The 18,436-nt window shown below is 40.0% G+C and overlaps 1 protein-coding gene across 1 annotated transcript in view; it reads right to left on the reverse strand.

The window, feature by feature from the left end:
* Positions 1-895: 895 nt before the first annotated feature.
* The window catches only part of camk1da (calcium/calmodulin-dependent protein kinase 1Da), a 59,458-nt gene continuing 41,917 nt past the window's right edge, over positions 896-18,436 (reverse strand). The window contains 7 exon segments of the mRNA XM_042511769.1: positions 896-8,195; positions 8,900-9,167; positions 9,780-9,867; positions 10,022-10,100; positions 12,199-12,311; positions 15,692-15,767; positions 18,039-18,124. Coding sequence (XP_042367703.1) covers positions 8,071-8,195; positions 8,900-9,167; positions 9,780-9,867; positions 10,022-10,100; positions 12,199-12,311; positions 15,692-15,767; positions 18,039-18,124 — 835 coding nt within the window. The 3' untranslated portion in view covers positions 896-8,070.

An 18,436-nucleotide genomic window follows, 5' to 3' on the forward strand; every position in this document is an offset into this window, starting at 1 on the left:
TTCAGTGCGAGGACACTGGAGTGTTAACCCAAGGAGGCCAAACACACTTTCATATGGGCGAGTAACATCTGTAGACATTATGTTTCTAGTGCTATATAAGCCTCATAATGTATTCCAGCATGTGCTAGTGAAGGCAACATGTGCCTCATGTGTTTGCAACATCTGTCTTGTGTCTGCTAAACATCTGTTGCACAGCATATATGCAGGCAATATGGTCAAAGTGGTAAAATGGTCTGCTTAATATCCACATGCATGGATCCTGGAGTCTGCAAGTGTTGAAATACTGAGTACAAACACACGAGTTTACATTTGTAGGAAATGTAGCTCTAACTTTGAGAATGAGTAGTATGAGTAAGCCACACACACACACACACACACACACACACACACACACACACACACAAAACATGTGTAAAGAGTCATATGTTACGATCATTCAGGATTTATTCCAGGAGAAAGACAAACGAAACACAATCAGTCGCTCTGGCCTGTGTCGTCATGGTAACTCTGATATGTGCACATGATTGTCGAAGGCATCTGATATACAAGCCCCATTAACAGAAAATCATCATCATCACAGCACAATAAGTGCGGCAGGCGGCGCCCGCTCTGAGAAATGAGGGTGTCGTCGGCGTGACGACAGTGCACAGGATGGGAGTTTGTCGTGGTCACATGCAGAGAGAGTAAATACAATACAGCCAGCTAACTCAGCAGGCTCTGGACAAGGACAGCCACAGGGAGACGCCGCGTCCCAAAAAGCAGCTTGTATAGAGTTTTAGTACAAACAATTCTCAGGGGCAGAACTATTCTCATTAGTCACTGTTGTAATGTAACAAAGTAAAAGTATTTTGTTACAGCACATAAGTATATTTTGGGAGTATCTGTACTTTATTTTAGTTTTGATATTTCTGTCAATGTTCACTTTTACTCCACTACATTTCCTAAAAAAAAGTACTTTTACTCCACTACATATGTCCTATGTATCTTAGTCAATTACTACAAAATAGGGAAGGAAGAAGTGGGAGGGATGGAAAAACGTGATTTTGTCGTAAAATACCTTTAAGTCCTTTTTTCCCCCTAGTGTGTATGCTCCATTTTTTGGCTGCTTGTTTTTTAATTACCAGTATTTATTTGTACTTTACCTTCAACACATAAAAATAATGAATATAATAAAATTACTTTTGATACTTAAGCACACTAAATACCTCAAGTAATATTATAATACGTGACTTTAACTTCTACCAAAGTCATTCTGTGGTAAGATATCTGTACTTAAGTATGACTTTCAGGTACTTCATTCACCGCTGTCATTAGTCCAGCTAGATCTTAAGGACAGCAGCATGGCAGCTGTGTGGTACTTTACTAAAGCTAATGAAACTAGCAACTTTCTCAGCTCTTGAGTGGAAATGCTAATATTGTGACTCCTAAAGCATTTGGCAACAGTTTACAGAGACTTAGCCCACATACCAACTATGTTCTTGCACAAAATTAAGTATTACATCTACCACTAGTAAACAACATCAATTTACTTCCTTATAAGCACAGTTTGCAACAGGACTAGCCTTTGCGTTTTTGGGATAAAAAATTCTCTCTCTCTCTCTCTCTCTCTATGTATATAAGAAATAGAACTTTTTAAATCATGTATAGAAAGTTTGAAAGTATTTATAAAGTTTGTAAGTACGTATAGAAAATATGCTTCCTAACGTACAAAGCTATCTGAGTTAGCTAACTAGCCTAGCTGAAATTTCTTAGCCATACAAGGCTATTGCAACCATGTCTCTGAGAAATCACTTTTGTACATTGGTTTATTTGTTTACCCCTGCCAAATGGTTTATTTATACGTGTCCTAAATAAATGTATTGTTTACATTTTGGCAAATAAAATGGAATATTTAGTCATTTATAATGTGCGTACCTTAATCTCATGACTAAGGAAAAATGTGGACCAGTTTGGAGCCACAGAGTTGGGCCATATCTAAGCTCGGTGCAATGATGTAATAAATTTCAAAGTCATGAATGAAAAAAAAACAAACAGTCCTTGCCACTTGGTACAATAAAAAAATCTTAAATTATCTCAAAACTGTTGAATTAGTATTAAGAGATTATTTCCACATCTTCATCCATGTATGCAGTGAATCAGCTGGAAGTGGTTCTCATAAGCAGCACTAGAGCAACTTGCATTTGAACAGGGTACCCAGTTTCTTTAAAAAAAAGTCACTTGGCTAGTCTGCAGTTATCGGTGAGATCATTTCTGCTTGTTAAAACTGTTTGTAGAAGTAAAACTCATCTTTTTGTGGACTCGGACGTCTCAACCTGTGTGCGTCTTTACATTATACAGAGATACTAACATCATACAAGGGCATATAAGATTATGCAAACACTCATGGTGAAGTTGAATTCTTGAAGCACTTTTTTCGACATGCTTGTGTTTTCATCTTTTGTGACGTCATCGTTAAAAAAAAAAAAAGGAGTGTGAGCTCAAAGGGGAAGGGGATGGACGAGAGCGGGTTGTAGCCACAAATCGTCCTTAACAGTGTGTTTCTGAGTCGGTCACAGCTTTGGATTTCTTCCATTAGAATGGCAAAAACGTAAGCCTGAGTTCGGTAAACGATGCTTCACTTGTTGTTGGACTGACACTGAAGTGGTGGTGGAACACTGATGGCATTAAACTGCACCATGTGGTTCTGCAGGTGGCAGTCACACGGCACTGGACAGTATATATGACAGCAGTGGGGAGTAAAGGGGATTTTAGCTTCTTTTTTTAATACATTAAACATTCCATAGAGAATACAATCAACTTCCCTCGACACACTCACTCGCTCACTCATTCACTCTCACATGCCTGAACAGCAAAACATTTGTAAATATTATCTTGAAAATGATCATTCATATTCACAATCTATTTACAGTAGCATCTTTAACATGGAAAGATTCATTCAGAAAACTTTTTTTTTTTTTTTTTTTTAAACAGCGGACATAAAACCACAGAGCAGCATGAACCTTGACCCTCCACCTGCCTCACGATACATTCGTAAACCCAAACGTCCACACTGAAGTGGACGGCATCACATTTAATGAAATATATTCTTACAGTGTTGGCTGACGATTCGATAACATCTATTGTGCCAGAAAAAACATCTGGCACAACACTTAAACAATGTAGCTCATTCAATCATAATCATAATTAACAGTTAAGTAATTGAAATAGTCTAAGATCTGTCAGGGATTCAGTGTCTTTAGTCCCTAAAACTAGTTTTTTAACTATAGGTGCTGATGTTGGTTCCAGATCCTACTTCCACAAAAAAGCTTTGACAACACACTTTAAAATGTTAAAAAAAATGCATAGCAATCAATGGTTATGTATACATGGTTACAGTGAATAATTAGATTAAGGTGATCATTGGAATAAAGCCCTTACATGGTTGAAAGTTCCCCTCAGTAACACGTGGATAATTACATGGATTGAGTTTGAGAAAAATGTAACACAAGACCCCACTGTAAAAATGTCAAAATTAATATATATGTTCTGTAAGGTGACCTGTGTAGTCATGCAGTAAGAGACACGGCATGTGGGTGTTAAGGAAGGAAAAATCATAAATCAGGAGGGAACACTGAAGTTAACTTACTCTATGACTGCGCTTTTAAAATGGCAAAATAAATCAGGCTAACTGGCCTTTTCTCACAAACCTAATGCTACCAAAATGATTCAGCTAAAAGGCATCAACCATGTCAGTGCTGTTACCACATTTGCACATTTTAAAATGTGTGCTTCAGTACTTGAACAGTAATATTGTAGATCTAATGTCTGTTTGGAGAAGAAGTAAGGTGGACAATGAGAGGTTTCTAACAAAAAAACTTTTCGAGGAATTTTACCCACAAAATGACAATTTTCATATTAGCTTATTAGCCTGTTATATTGAATTTGTGAAGAAAACTCTCGCATGTCTCCACAGTGAACAAGGAATCCAAAACCGGTCATCTTGTGGGTGATGTATTCCTAAAAGGTGGATGTATGGTTCTCTTGTTTTTACATTCATAGAACACAAGAAGTAATTATAGAGAAGTTTTGCTAAGAGCATAAATTATGCCACATTTCCACTGCATGCTACATCACAACTCAACCCCAGCCTGACTTACTCTTTTCTGGTTTTTGTCACTTGCACCACATGGGATATCCAGCATAAACCCGCCATTTTTAAATAGCCAACAGTGACTGTAAATTTTTTATTCACTTGAACCAGATTTTTAAAAAATGGCAGCCTACAAAACTGAGAAATATACAACATCAGACTGTTTTCGGGCAGTTTTCGTAGGTTTCCCCCTTCGTAGGTTTTCCTACAAAATTATTGCACCCAAATTTGTACATATCCCATGTAATCATAAGCCAGTAATTTGTGCATAAACTATGAATTTTGGTGTGAACTTTGACTTGTTTTAAAGTATGTCCTCACCATGTTTCTTTCCCTGACCCTAGCCACAATAACGACGTTACTTTACGTTAAAGACGTAACATCACTCGTGGGGCGCTAGTTTGTAGGTTGTCATGCTTGCTACTTTATGAGGATAAACTGATAAGGTGCATACATTTCACTGTTTGGTTATAGAAGAATCGCATTGAAGATGATGTCACAGCAGTTTCAGGCCGACTCCGAAGAGGTTAAATCCATGGTGGAAAACAGAGCAGAGAAAAGGAACTGGAACTAAAAGTGAGTTGAGTCGAGCTGAACCATGCAGTGGAAATAAGGCATTAAACCTTAAGCAATCTATTGCAGACAGTGTCATCCGACAACCAGACTGCTAATATTAAATACATTTATAGATATACAGTTATAGATTTACATGTTTCATACTAATGTGCACATTCAGGGACAGTAGGTGGGTTCTGTATTTCTGCGTGATGATGAAGCAAAAACTGATACTTCTGAGTGAAAGCATTACATATTGTCCTGTCTCATGTCAGCTATATACTTGTGAGTCATTTTGAAAGATTCATGTTTTCAGTAGCAGCCACTGGGCTTTTGAGAGCTACAAATGTGCATAACATTTTTCGGGCCTGGAAACATAAAGAGCAAAGAAACCAAACACACTGGAATTGTTCCTCCAGAGCTTACTGAAGGAAGAAGGCGCTGCGGCCAAAGAACAGAGAGCATAGTGAGGACGGAGACAGATTTAGACTGGACTGCACTCACAAATGTGTCTTCTTGGCTTGTTTTAGTCAAGTTCAGTGCCAATTAGGTGGAATTTAATACACAAAACGACTCAGTGAGCCAAGGGTGAATTCCAGTGAGCTTGGGTGAGTGTTGATTTACTGTCGTTTTTAATGTAACTTGACTTTCATCCAGCTGTGGTCTAACACCTTTCTGACATGCCATACAGATTAAAACAAGCACTACGAATATTTTACAGACATTTTTCAGCAGCACTCTGTGTAGATAATTAAAAAGAAAAAAAGTAAAATGGCAACAGATAAGGAAAGGATCAAAGTTCAATCAATTTCTCTCAGATTAAGTTCAGCCCTTAGTTTTAGTCCACTTGTGTCTCAAACATCTTCATATCTGACTAGTTCTAATTGATGGAGTAGAATGAACCAAATTGTATACGAACCTAGCACTAGTCTTTGGCTAATTCACAATAAAGGGATCAGTAGCATTGCATCTAACAAAGATGTGACAATCTGATATGTGTGAGTGAGCACCCAACGTCGTACATCTCTGCTGTCTAAAAGGACATTACAACCAGTGGCACAATCCAGGCTGCTGTAGTCAAGTCAGAGTCATGAAAAGGTTCAATCAGGAACACATTTAAGTCAGTCAGTCATATTAAACTTAGATACTCAAACAAGGACTCCACGCTGTGGACTTAAGTCATTACATCTGAAATAAAAACATTAAAAACGGTTGTGCAAATTGTCATCGATGTTATGTATCATCGGATACATTTTCTATGAGATGTTGTGTACTGTTCCACCCGGTGTCAAACTGGGTGGTGTGCATTGGGTTTTTAAAAACTTTGTTTAAAGACTAACCCTCAGTAAAAATGAAAGCAGGTTGTAGACAATGGAAGCCTTATTGAAACAAAATATTTTGGCTTTGAAAAATCCTTCTAGAATATTGTTAAGACCTTTCACCCATCGTGAGAACCAAGCTACGCAAACCATGCTTCTGATTTCAGATACAATAACTGACTGCTTTTGAGTCATAAAGGAAGGGATCATGGATACAGCAAGAATGAACCGATCCTCCATGGTTCTTTGGCAGTTCTGTCCAATTTATTCAAGCAAAAAGCTCTGCTATGCTGTTCAAAGGTTGGGAATTGCATAAACAAAACATAAAAGCCAAAGTAGTGGAACAAGTTTGGTATGCTGAGAAGATCGAGTCCAAAACACCTTGGAGTCCTTGGTTGAATAGTCTAAGCCCCAGTCTTCAATATTCAAGTCACGAGTCACCACAACACTGCAATAAGGACACAGCTAAAGTCTTAAGCACTGGATCATTAACTGTGATGCCACAACACCTGGACCAACAACACTGACTGAAAAACCTAAACTAGGAAGTCTGTACTCACCAGCTCACAGTGCAGCCGCAGTTTTCCCTGAGCACTTCTGAACTGGGTGCAGCTTGACGATGCGAAAATGTAGGATCATGGCTTCTTTATATGGGGGAAGGAACAGCAGCAGGCGACAGCGTCTCCATCTTTGATTTTGTCTTCACACAGGCCAAACACTCTGAGGGCCCATGTGGGAAGCAGCTAAATATCTCAGACACGGTTTGTAACACGTCTTGTGTTCTTTAGCCACATTTAAACTTCACTGTGCTGCTTGTGACTCCTTAGTTTAGAAAATGAAATGCCAAAACTATCATGTAGTTGCTAACATTCTCAACTGGAGGCAGTTTTCCGGTAAATTCCCCTTTCCTATCATATCCTAAACCTGCTGCATGTTTCATAGTAACCTGTGTGTGTGTCCCTTAAAGGGTGATTGTTATAAAAGTCTTATAAAGTAAGAAAATAATAAACAGATCAGAATCTTTCAGACAATAAACAAGTTGTACAATGCTCTGACATCCACTCTGGGTTTTTTTTTTTATCTATAAAGGTTTACAATCTCTACTCTCTGATAAACATAAGTGGATGGCGGCTAATCTGTGTCTGAGAACATATCTGACCTTCTGTGTGCAAAAATACATAAAGCGCTTACTCATGTTTCCACATCTCAACAGTCGTATGGTACTTTTAAAGCACTTCTTAAAGCACAAACAAACAAACAAGCCCATAAGGACATATCAAATGTGTCAAAGGTGCTATATGTAGCATTTAACATGAATCATTCATGCCACATTGGTAAAATTAGTGCAAACAAATAAGACCTGTCAGCCTCTCCTCTGCATTTTACGCTCACCAGGTCACACATGGAGGGAAAATTGCTGCAGGCGTCTTGGCCATGCTCTTGTTTATTTACAGTAATTATACCAAAGTAGCACGATCAATCTGACAATGACGTTAAAACTTACACATACCACCTTTAACATCCACAGTAATAATAACAAATAAAACAATCCAGTTGTCAACAGTCAAACCTAATTTGAAAAAAAAAGCTAAATAGAGTGTCGCAGGAAAGACCAGATTCAAGAGGGAAGTTGATGTTGACTTACATTGAATAATATGACACCACCAGCCCCACCGTGAACCACCAATCACTGCTCACGCAGTCGACTCCCATGTATCATTAAGCAGCAACCAATCACAGCCGGCTGTACAAACATCCTCAATGAGAGGCCGTGCTGTTGCTGTGGCAGAGAGAATCCTACGCGGCGTCCTGCTGGGTGGGTAGGTGGTGGGTGTACAGTGTGGCGCTGTGTGGCTTGAATCGGTGGGGTGGAGGTAAAGTCCTCTGCTCTCCCAGGAGCAGGGCGGGGAACTTGCTGAGGGGGCGCATTCAAGAAGAAATGCAGCGAGGAAAGGGAGGGATGAAGAAGAAGAAGGGGATCCTTTTCCTCTCCTGTCGCCCTCCGTCTCTTATCTCTCTGCCTCACAGCGCTGTGGCCTCCCAGCTGGTTCCCCGCGGGACCTGGCGTCACTTGGTCTCCGTGAGCACCGGGGCAGGAACTGCTGAGGGATGTGGCCGGTTCAGCTCTTGCCCTGCGGCGGGAGAAGACGCTGCAGACGCCAAACTGCAGGGTGTGACCGGTGCAGTTACACCTGAGAGGGAAGAGACAGCAGATGGATCAGCAGTATTTTTTTGAAAACGCTGTAATTTAAATATGTTTTTCATCACTGGAAAGAGGGTGTTTTCGTGAAACTGGAAAGTCAGTGTAGTCAAATACTTTTGAAATTGGCGCTACAAGACCAGAGAAAGAGAGAAGGGACTCTTTTCCTCAAGAGGTAGAAAAACTACAAATACCAGAATGCACTGCAATGCACCAGACCAATTAACACTCCTGCTGGTGGGTGACATTACGCAAACTGGTTCTTTCAACACAATACTGGCTGGCTGGTAAAAAACAATCGTGCATTACAGTTAAACGGTACCCTAAAAACATTTGAACATCTGAAAACATTTGACACAAGAAATATGCAACTCTGTAACTGAATCTTGGTTTATATTTGATTAACAGGAAACAGTATGGTGCCCACTTCCTGTTCACAAACTCAGAATATTAGCTTACACTCTGATATAGTAGTGTGAGTGTTTTGATTTTTTTTGTAGGATGTTTTTTCCTTTATTTTCTCTCAGTTCTTTTTTTTTCTTCAAACTGTTGAGCCTAGTTACAGTTGCTATACTAGGATTGGACAATCCCTGTTAAAGGGATAACCTTAGCCAATTATGAATTCTTTAACTTTTTGGTATTCACATATGTTCTCTTGACTTTCTGGTGCGACTGATACGCCTGACTCATACTCACATTCCTTGCGGGGAGCTGCTATGTTGTTGTCTGTGGAAGAGGTTTTGCTGGCGGCTGTGTTGGCGCTCTGGCTCTGCGCCGCCTGGCCAGTGTTTTGGCTCTGAGCTGGCTGGTTCTGGCCCGCCTGGCTTTGGCTTTGGCTCTGGGCCGGCCTCTGCGTCTGGTTCGGCCTGGTCGGCGGGTTGGAGGCGTCCATGCTGCTCCCCATGCTGCTGCCAAGCTGCAGCCGCCTCATGTGGCGAACAACAGCGGTGGCATTAAACGCTTGCTGGAGGGGAATGAGTATCAGTTGGTGAAACGGTTCTGTGATAGTTTGATTCATTAAGGTTTTTATTTCTATCTATTGGTTTGGCATGAGGTTGTTGCACTATTAATGTACTCTTTCATGAATAAGAGTGGAATTTTATGAAGGGTTTTTAATATTACGTCACTGAAAAGATCAAAAAAGTGATTTTTCATTTCATAGAAGCTTTGAAGTTGCAGACCAGAATCTGCTTTCGATGAACTGGCACTGGCGCAAAAATGCAATGATATGGTCTTCTGATGTAGTTTATCTTTATCAAAAGCATCTGAGCTTCACATATAACACAAGCTGGATGTTCTAACAACAGCCAGAGCTCAAACTGACATACTGTGTGCAGAGTGGTTCTTCAAGAAAGAGGAATTTGTTTCAAGTCTGCAGGTTACTTTCTCTTTTCTGAGAGCTGCAGGAGAAAAGTGGATGATGAAGGTTAACTGCTGACCATATGGCGAGCCAGGTTTTTTACTACAGTGATTCATCTCCTAAAAACACAGACAATCGTTTGAGGAGTTGTACCGCAGTAAAATGCTGCAACAGAGCCAAAACCACAAAGAATAAACTGCAGTAAACAACATTTACCCTCCATTTGCTCTTGGCAAAGTTCTTTCGGATCTGTCGGCTGACTGACTCGTGGATGTTCTTGCAGAGCGCTGTATCCCCAGCAATCCTGATTTATATAAACACACACACACACAAATTATCTCTTCCTTTTGTTAGAGTACATTAATTCTGATAGTATATATAAGTATATATATATATATATATATATATTAAACCTTTTTGTGAGCCTGTGTTTGATATTCTGTGTGTGTGTTTCTCACCAGGGGTGTCTGAGCGCTTGATCACAGGTGAAACGCTTGACTGGATCTTTTTCCATCAGACTGCCGATGAAATCTTTGGCTGGGGGGAAAAAAACATCAAAAAGGTCATAAAAGGTTAATAACTTTGGACACACAAACACCAACCCTAAACAGAATTTTCATACATTTTTTTGTGTAATCTGCCTTAAAAAGATATTGATAACACAAATAACAATGATAAACTTTGATATTCCAGACAGTTTGGATTGTTTGCGCAAATGTGTTTTTGCTGGCGTCTGCTGAAAACCTGGTATCTGTTGAACATAATCTCTCCAAAGCACAAGACTAATGCTGAGTTTACATGGAATCAGGCAGACAGTAGATGGCAAACCGGATAGAATTTTGGCAGACAAGAGCAGGATATTGGGTGAAGCAGCAGAACATTGGCCACAGTAGATGGCATCGCCATCCAAAGTTAAGATATTTTAACTTTTTGTCATCCTCTGTGACAGGATTAACAACTGGATGTTATATAGCTCCCTCGCACAGGGAGAAAACGGACAATTACTAAACATTACTTGAACAATTACACAAAACAATAAACACATAGTAATTTTATTTAATAAATTTAATTCCACTCTTTGGAAACAAAATGACATAACCATTGCAACATTTCGTCACACATGCTTTGCTTCGCTATTCTGCCGTTCTGTCGTGCTGTTCGTTTTCCCCATGCCATCCAGAATGTGTCGTCTGTCTGCCTGTTTTCATGTGAAAGCAGCATAAGAATCTGCAGCCCTAGTGTTACTATGAGCCTATAGGCACAGCAGTGCTTTGTGCCAAATGTGCACATCATCACACAAACACACTCACAAAGACAATGCTGATCTTTAGCAGGTGCATGGATTATCATGCTCATCGTATTAACATGTGCTAAGTAGCACTAAATACAGCTTAGGCTGATAGAAATGTCATTAATTAGGCAGTTTTGTTTTTTTTAAATAAACCAGTATTGGACAAGCAAAATTCAACATGATGATGATGCTAGATATAAAGTTATGATGTAAAATTATAACAAATTATTATAAGGGGACCATAAAAATTGTGAACAAACGTCCACAGCAATCATTTCAATAGCTGTGAGACATTTGGAGACATTTCACTAAAAAGCACAAATGTCAAACTCATGGTAGCACTCATGGAAAAGTCAGGGATCGTCAAAGTCATCATGATTTATCCTCTGAGAGCCAAGTGTCTGGAAAAAAATTCATGTCAGTCCATCAATACTTTTTAGATATTTTAGTCTGGGCCAGGGTGGTGGACCATTAGTCATCTACAGAGCCATGACCATAACATGGTTAACCCTTTAAAACCTGAGCACACTGGCTTGGTTTCTGTCAAAAACGTTGGGAGAAGGGAATAAGCAACTTAGGAAATGACCCCCAATTTTTTTTTTAAAAAAAGGAAAAAGTACACAAAAAATTACTTAAAAACTGGAAAAAAAGAAAAAGTGAAATAAAACAAAACAAACGATCAAATAAAGGAAATGACCTGAAAAATAGTTATAAAATAATAATAATAATAATAATAATTCTGTAGATTTCAAATGTTTAAATACTTGTGACAATGTAACAAAAGAACAGTGATGCAGTCCAGTTTTCAAAGATTTAAACACAGTCTTGATATGACTTTGACTAAGGGTTGAAAATTGTCACCACAGAGCTGCATCTTCACTTGATGTGAAAAACCTAAAAATAGCAGAAATCTGTCGTCAGGAAAAACCTACGTAACTCTGCTTTGAGAGATTTCCATTTGCTCACTGTCTGCAAGATTTGCTTCAAGAGGAAACCTGATACTTTTGGAAACAAGGCTTTACCTGACAGCACATAAATGCTATTTTATCCCCATCCACACTCACACTCACACACATACACACACACACACTGGACTGGAATCTTGAACGGGTTTCCAGCAAAAGCTGGTTTTCCTGCCAGGCTTTACACATAACTGTGGTGGTGACTGATGACCCCCCTCAAACACACACTCACATTCCCAAAGACATTCATTCCAGGCGGATGATGTCAGAGGCCATGATGGAGAGGTGTTGTGTGGTCCATATGTGCCATGTGTGGTGGACGGAGGAGGAGGGAAAGTGGTGAAGTAAACACAAAAGAAAGTGGACAACGACGATGGCTCACCTGAGTCTGATATGTCGTCCCAGTACGGTGCGTCAAACTCGTAGTCGGCTTTCAGGATCTGCTCAAACAGCTTGGAGTCGTTTTCATCGTAAAAGGGAGGGTAACCACACAGCCTGCAGGCAAGAAGTTTCCTAGATCAACCATTCATTCTGTCATTCGCTGACTCATTTAAATAGTGACTTTGAAGAACATTTTCAGTCAGTCAGTCATTTCCTGTAACCGCTTGTCCTCGTAAGGGTCGTGGGGGCTGGAGCCAATCCCAGCTGTCATCGGGTGGAGGGCGAGGTACACCCTGGACAGTTCGCCAGACCATCGCAGGGCCTGAAGAACATTTTACATGAAATATTCCTATTTCAAAGCAGTCATTAATGGCTATTTTAGAGACAGGCAACACAGTCATGTTGGTCACTACAGCGGTCAGTGTGACAGCCCCTTTACTCATAGTCCTGGCTTTAGTTTGGTGTATCAACTTAATCAATTTAACATGAGATTACTGGTTCGAAGTGCTGGTGAACACAAATGAACTGAAGCTCCAGTCTGATTCTCCATAATGAGCCAACTGAACCAACAGCAGAGCTGCTGCTGAACCACAAACATCATCTGCACCTCATTACTCAAGTTCTGGATGCACCAAGAGATTCTGATAAAAAGTCATTAAAATGCCGTTCTCCATCGATACACACACAGACACACGCACACACACACGCACACAGAAACAGACACAGACACAGACAGACACACACATACACACACACACAACAGGCATAAAAGAAAAACACCAGGAATAAAGAGTCTGCCTGCTGTTAGGAAAGTGAAACTTTCCGTTTGTTTTTCTGGTTTCTCATTTGGTTTAGGACTCACCTGTCACTCGGCTAACCCTCCACTCCAGCGAGCACCCTCACAACAAGCACACACACACACACACACACACACACACACACACACACACACAAATGTTCAAACACACACACACATCAGGAAGAAACTAAGTTTCTGCCTGGTGTGAAGAGAAGCTTCCCTTTTGTTTTTCTGCTTTCACGTTTGGTTGGAGACTCAGTTGTTGCTCACCATCCATCCCACTGAACACACACACACACACACACACACACACACACACACACACACACACACACACACACACACACACACACACACACACACACACACACACTCAAGATCCCAGGTGATTATCATGGCTGATTAGCTAATGTGATCTTTCCACCTGAGCAACAGCTAAAAGCTAACAAGGTCTGAATCCCAACGCTAATTGTGCTAATTGCCAGCAGGGAGCCGCTCTGTCTCTCTCTCACACACAGATACACAAACACACACACACACACACACACACACACACACACACACACACACACACACACACACACACACACACAGAGGAACACACAAACTTTCTCTACTGAGATGGCAGCTGCACCAAAACCTGTTTTTACTCACTTTTACAGAAAAAGATGTATTGAACATGTGGTTTACAGACATCCAAAGACAAAATATTGTAAGACACACAAACAAACACAACAATGTATATGATACAAAAGAAGGATAGACAGACAGGAAAAAGTGAGAGACCTTTACTTAACACATCAAGGTCACATCACGGACATTGGACACAAAATAGTTTGTGCGCGCCTTCCTCACTGCCACCTCGCACACTCTGCATTTTATTAACTGCTGTTGACCTTTGACCCCTGATCTGACCTCAGGCACAAGATAACATCTCTGTCAGGTGGAGCGCACATACACACACACACACACAGCGCACACACACACACACACACACACACACACACACACACACACAATCATCCGCACACTAATTGAGATACAGATGGAGAAACACGCACAAATCAAACTAATCAAAGTGGTGGCTTCAGGCATCAACAGCTTCATACGCACGTTAGTGGTCATCCTCAAATGACACACACGCGCACACACACACACACACACACAGTTGAAAGTGTGTGTGTGGTGGTAAGAGGTGGGGGTGACGCTTCAGAAGAAAAACAAAAAGCAGAGAAAAAGAAGTCTAGCCTGCAGCTCCATGTCCATACAAGGCCATTTAGCAGAGCTCCATCTGGCACTGATGACGGCACACAAGCAGCATCAACACACACACACACACGAACTGGCAGAGAAAAATAAACAAATACAAGTTCAGCTCCAGAGCAGAGTGGTGCTATTTGACCTTTGAGGACAAAAGGCTCCATGGACACATGAGTATGCAGCAGCATTGCTAACTGTTGCTGCAGCTGCAAGTCCATGACAACCAAAAGAATGTGAAGGTGGTTCAAAGTGTTTAAGTGTGCAATACATCACAACTCAGCCGGTGGTTTCGTGTTCATGTACGAACTTAGCTGGAAGTGAGTCATTTTGTGTCATACGAGACTGTGATTCTCGATGTTAGTGCTCTTACAGATTCCTAAATGAAGAGGAAAACGTGATGGCGAACAAGGATGTTTTCAATTGATCTGATGGAGACTCAACTAGTGTGGATTGATAATTTTATTTACAAGAGTAAATAAAGTTTTGTGAAATTCTTACTCAAAATAATACTTAGCACAAATATGGTTTCAGTGTGTAGAAATCTCTCTATCATTTGTGCATTTGTGGATATATGTGGTGTTGGAATAATGGTAAAAATGCCCCGTCAACACCCCGTCAAGCTGTAACCAAAACTACCACACATGGTGCATCCTGTGACTTAGTAACAATTCACACGCGCTCACACGCTGGGGCTTAATATCTTACCCGGGGAAACAGCCCTCCCCTTTTATTCTTTGAACCACATTCTTGGAAAGGTGGGCGTTATGATATTTGTGCATATCCAAAAACCTGTTGATATCCTAAGTTTTCATGTTTAAAAGTAGGTGTTCCCTTTGCACACTTTGTACTGTTCCTATTCTGGCTATAAAAGAAAGTGTGTTTCTCCTTTCGACTATAAATGTGGCCTCTTTTTTGGGCAAACAAGTTGATTTGTGTACGACTCATCCATGACAACGCACAGAGCTGACTGAACAGGTAAGAGGCTGTGTTGCAAACTGCGACATAAACTCCAGTTTAGGTACATATTCTAAGTGCGCTGTGTACATTTCCAAATAATGCTCCTAAAAACAGAATAATACAGGTATATCGCACTTCTTAATCAGAAAATGCTACATTCAGAATGAGGTGTAATTCAGAAAATAATGGATTATGTTATTCAGATCACCTGAATTAAATAGTGGAATATTATTGTGCGTGTAAACGATTGTAACAGTAAAACCGGTGAAGGCTCGAAGCAAAAGAAAGTCTGAGCAGAACTCTACAATGTGTTCAGCCAACTTGATTATCCGGCATAAGGTGCTAGTGTGATTAACGTGGTTCCTGGTGCGACACTCATGTAAACTGTGAATCTAACACTGATAGTGAAAGTGTGGTGATCAGTCAGACTGCTGAAACCCAGTGTGATGTAACACAATGAAGACCAGTCTGTACTCACAGGATGTAAGCGATCACTCCGATAGACCAGCAGTCCACGGCCTTACTGTACGGCTTCTGGGCAAGAACCTCTGGAGCTGAAAGTGACAGAAGAAAACTGGTGCTTACTTCTTTTTTGCTATTGTTGACTCCGTTTTACAGTAGCCTGGTTTTTAACAAAGCTTAAATCTGGATTGTGTTTTGTAAGCCTGAGGTCCAGTAAAAACTCCCTTTACATGAAAAAGTAGCTGTTTTATGAGCCTGAATAGAGAGAAAATGTGCAGACTCTCCAAGTCCGTCCAAATTAAAATCACATGTTGTTTAATGGTGGGAAATATTCTGCGGGAGGTGCAGGTTCTCACGGCTGCAAAAAGTTGTAACTGACACAAAACAACTTATAATAAAAACCCAAACACAGGAATGATGTCATGTTTTATCTGCTAATTTTCTTTTACTTTCCCTGTATTCCAGCATACAGCTAACTGCTGTTTACAAGGCAGACTGCCCCGGCCTGACCTTCCCCTGCAGCTCATTACCGACCTCGGACAGAGCAAATTACTTACGACGGTGAGCTCACCATAACATCACCTCACACATACACACACAAGGTTGGATTTAAATAGACTTGGCACGTGTACACACACATAGCATGATATGAAGAAATACCACGGCTATCTGGAGCAAAACATAAACTTTGCACACGTGTGCTGAATCAGAGCTTTGTTTATAGGTCTACCCTGACTCATTGTAAAAGTGTTTGTGTGTATGTGTACTTATGTGTGTGTGTGTGTGTGTGTGTGTGTGCGTGTGTTTGTGTTGTTTTGTTGGATTCAGAATTAGGACATTTTTACACACTGAGGTCATCGTGTCTGGTGCTCACCATTTCTAAAGTGAGTTTAGGGTCAAATGTGCAGATATAGAGCAAATGTATAAATTATGGTAGTAATATGATTTTTTGATTTTTTTAAACTTTATCTAATCATTTGAAACCAGGAGCAACATGATTTTTCTTGTGCTGCTTTCAGATGCCTTTTGCAAGTATTCAAACCTTTGAACACTGAGCAAATTGACGCAGTTTGGAAGAAAAAAAAGGCAATTGGCAACTTGGTAATAAATGTTCCACGAATTGCAAGAAATTAGTACAATTAGAACATTATTTTTAAAAAGCTAGGAAAAACTGATTGCAATTATATATTCGAAATTATATTACATACTTTTGTGCTTTTCCTGATCATTTATTTGTTTGACATTGTTTTGCTACGTTTTTGAAAAATTAATCTTCAGGTAATTTTCTTGTACTCTTTACTTGGGTCATTTTTTCCTTTGTTGGTGAGGTTTCAAGGGGTTAACTCCATTTCTGTTGCTAAATACTCATTACTTTGGTATTTCAACACTACATGTTCTACAAATTACTCATATTTGGAGTTTGAGTCTCTGTGTTGACTCTTTTAGTTCAGTTTCTAAACAAACTGCTGTTGCTGTGGATTGTGCTGTGCCAAAATGAGTCTTGTTAAAATAAGCTTTTAGATGGTTTGTCCCACTTTTTTGTGACAGACAACAACAAAATGCTTTGAGAATTTAGGAGTACTTTTGCTGTAATGTAGGAAACAGGTTTTGCGCTGACTGAGTCCTATAAACTGTGTGCCATAAAATACCATGGCATTGTGATACCGCCCAAGCCTATTCACTATGTAAGCAGTCCTTCATTGTGAATGACAAGACAGTTAATTCCAAAACCAACACCTTCCCAACATCAAAAGTTATAAATAAATCTCATCTATTTGCATTTAATACAACATAAATATCCAGCTACATGTAGATTTATGTAAGACTTTATGGTGTAATGAGTGAATGTTCTGTGTGTGTGTGAGTGTGCAAGTGAGAGGCACACTGTGTTTATGGTCGTTTGCATCCATAACAAATGCACATTTTACACTGTGAGCATCTATTTTAATACAATACAGCCATACTTTGGTTAGCATGTAAAACATTTCTGATGTTGCTTGCAGGGAAATGTGGGGAATCTTCTTTGATCCCCCTAAAAAGCAATTATTGATAGGTGGAACATTCCAACTTTTGGTTTAGACTCATGCATTACTGTGAACTTGCATCAGTAATGAACAGACCTGAAATTTGTGTAAATATACTGAAATTATCTTTCAGTGACACATTTAAAAGTAGTTTCACAGTGTTGATGAACATTCCAGCTTTTCAGTTGGAGAGCTCCATGGGCCCAGTGAGGCGACTCTGTCAACGGAAATTCTTCGTAAGTGTATGCACATGCATGTACTCATGCTCATCGTTCAGATCTGGTTTTAATTTGGTGCGTGCCAGGGTTATTTATTCCTGAGCTATATTTAGACACTCACTGTCTGAAGTGGAAATGCCCTGCGGCCAAGCGAGCCTCTGCAGGAGGGTGCGGAGGCATGGGGTCAGGGCTGAAGCCCAAAATGAGCTTGGATGGTTGGATGGATGAGAGAAAAAGGTAAGGAGAGAATTATAAAGGAGAGAGAAAGGGGAGAAAATGATGCTAAGATTTGACAATTTAAAGCCAAATCCTGGCTCCTGGGAATTTTTTTTTTTTTTATTTTGCGAGTAAGCATATGTCGCCACCTGTACATATCTAACCAATGGTCTGCAGTTGTATCAAATTTCATAGGTTTTAAAATAAAAAATAAAAAAACTACAAACAGCTATGTGCAGCTGATACAGCTAAAACTACAAAAAAAATATCAAACCGTGCCACAACATGAATTTCAGCTGGGTC

Source organism: Plectropomus leopardus, chromosome 22 (assembly GCF_008729295.1).
Source record: "Plectropomus leopardus isolate mb chromosome 22, YSFRI_Pleo_2.0, whole genome shotgun sequence".
Taxonomy (NCBI): domain Eukaryota; kingdom Metazoa; phylum Chordata; class Actinopteri; order Perciformes; family Serranidae; genus Plectropomus; species Plectropomus leopardus.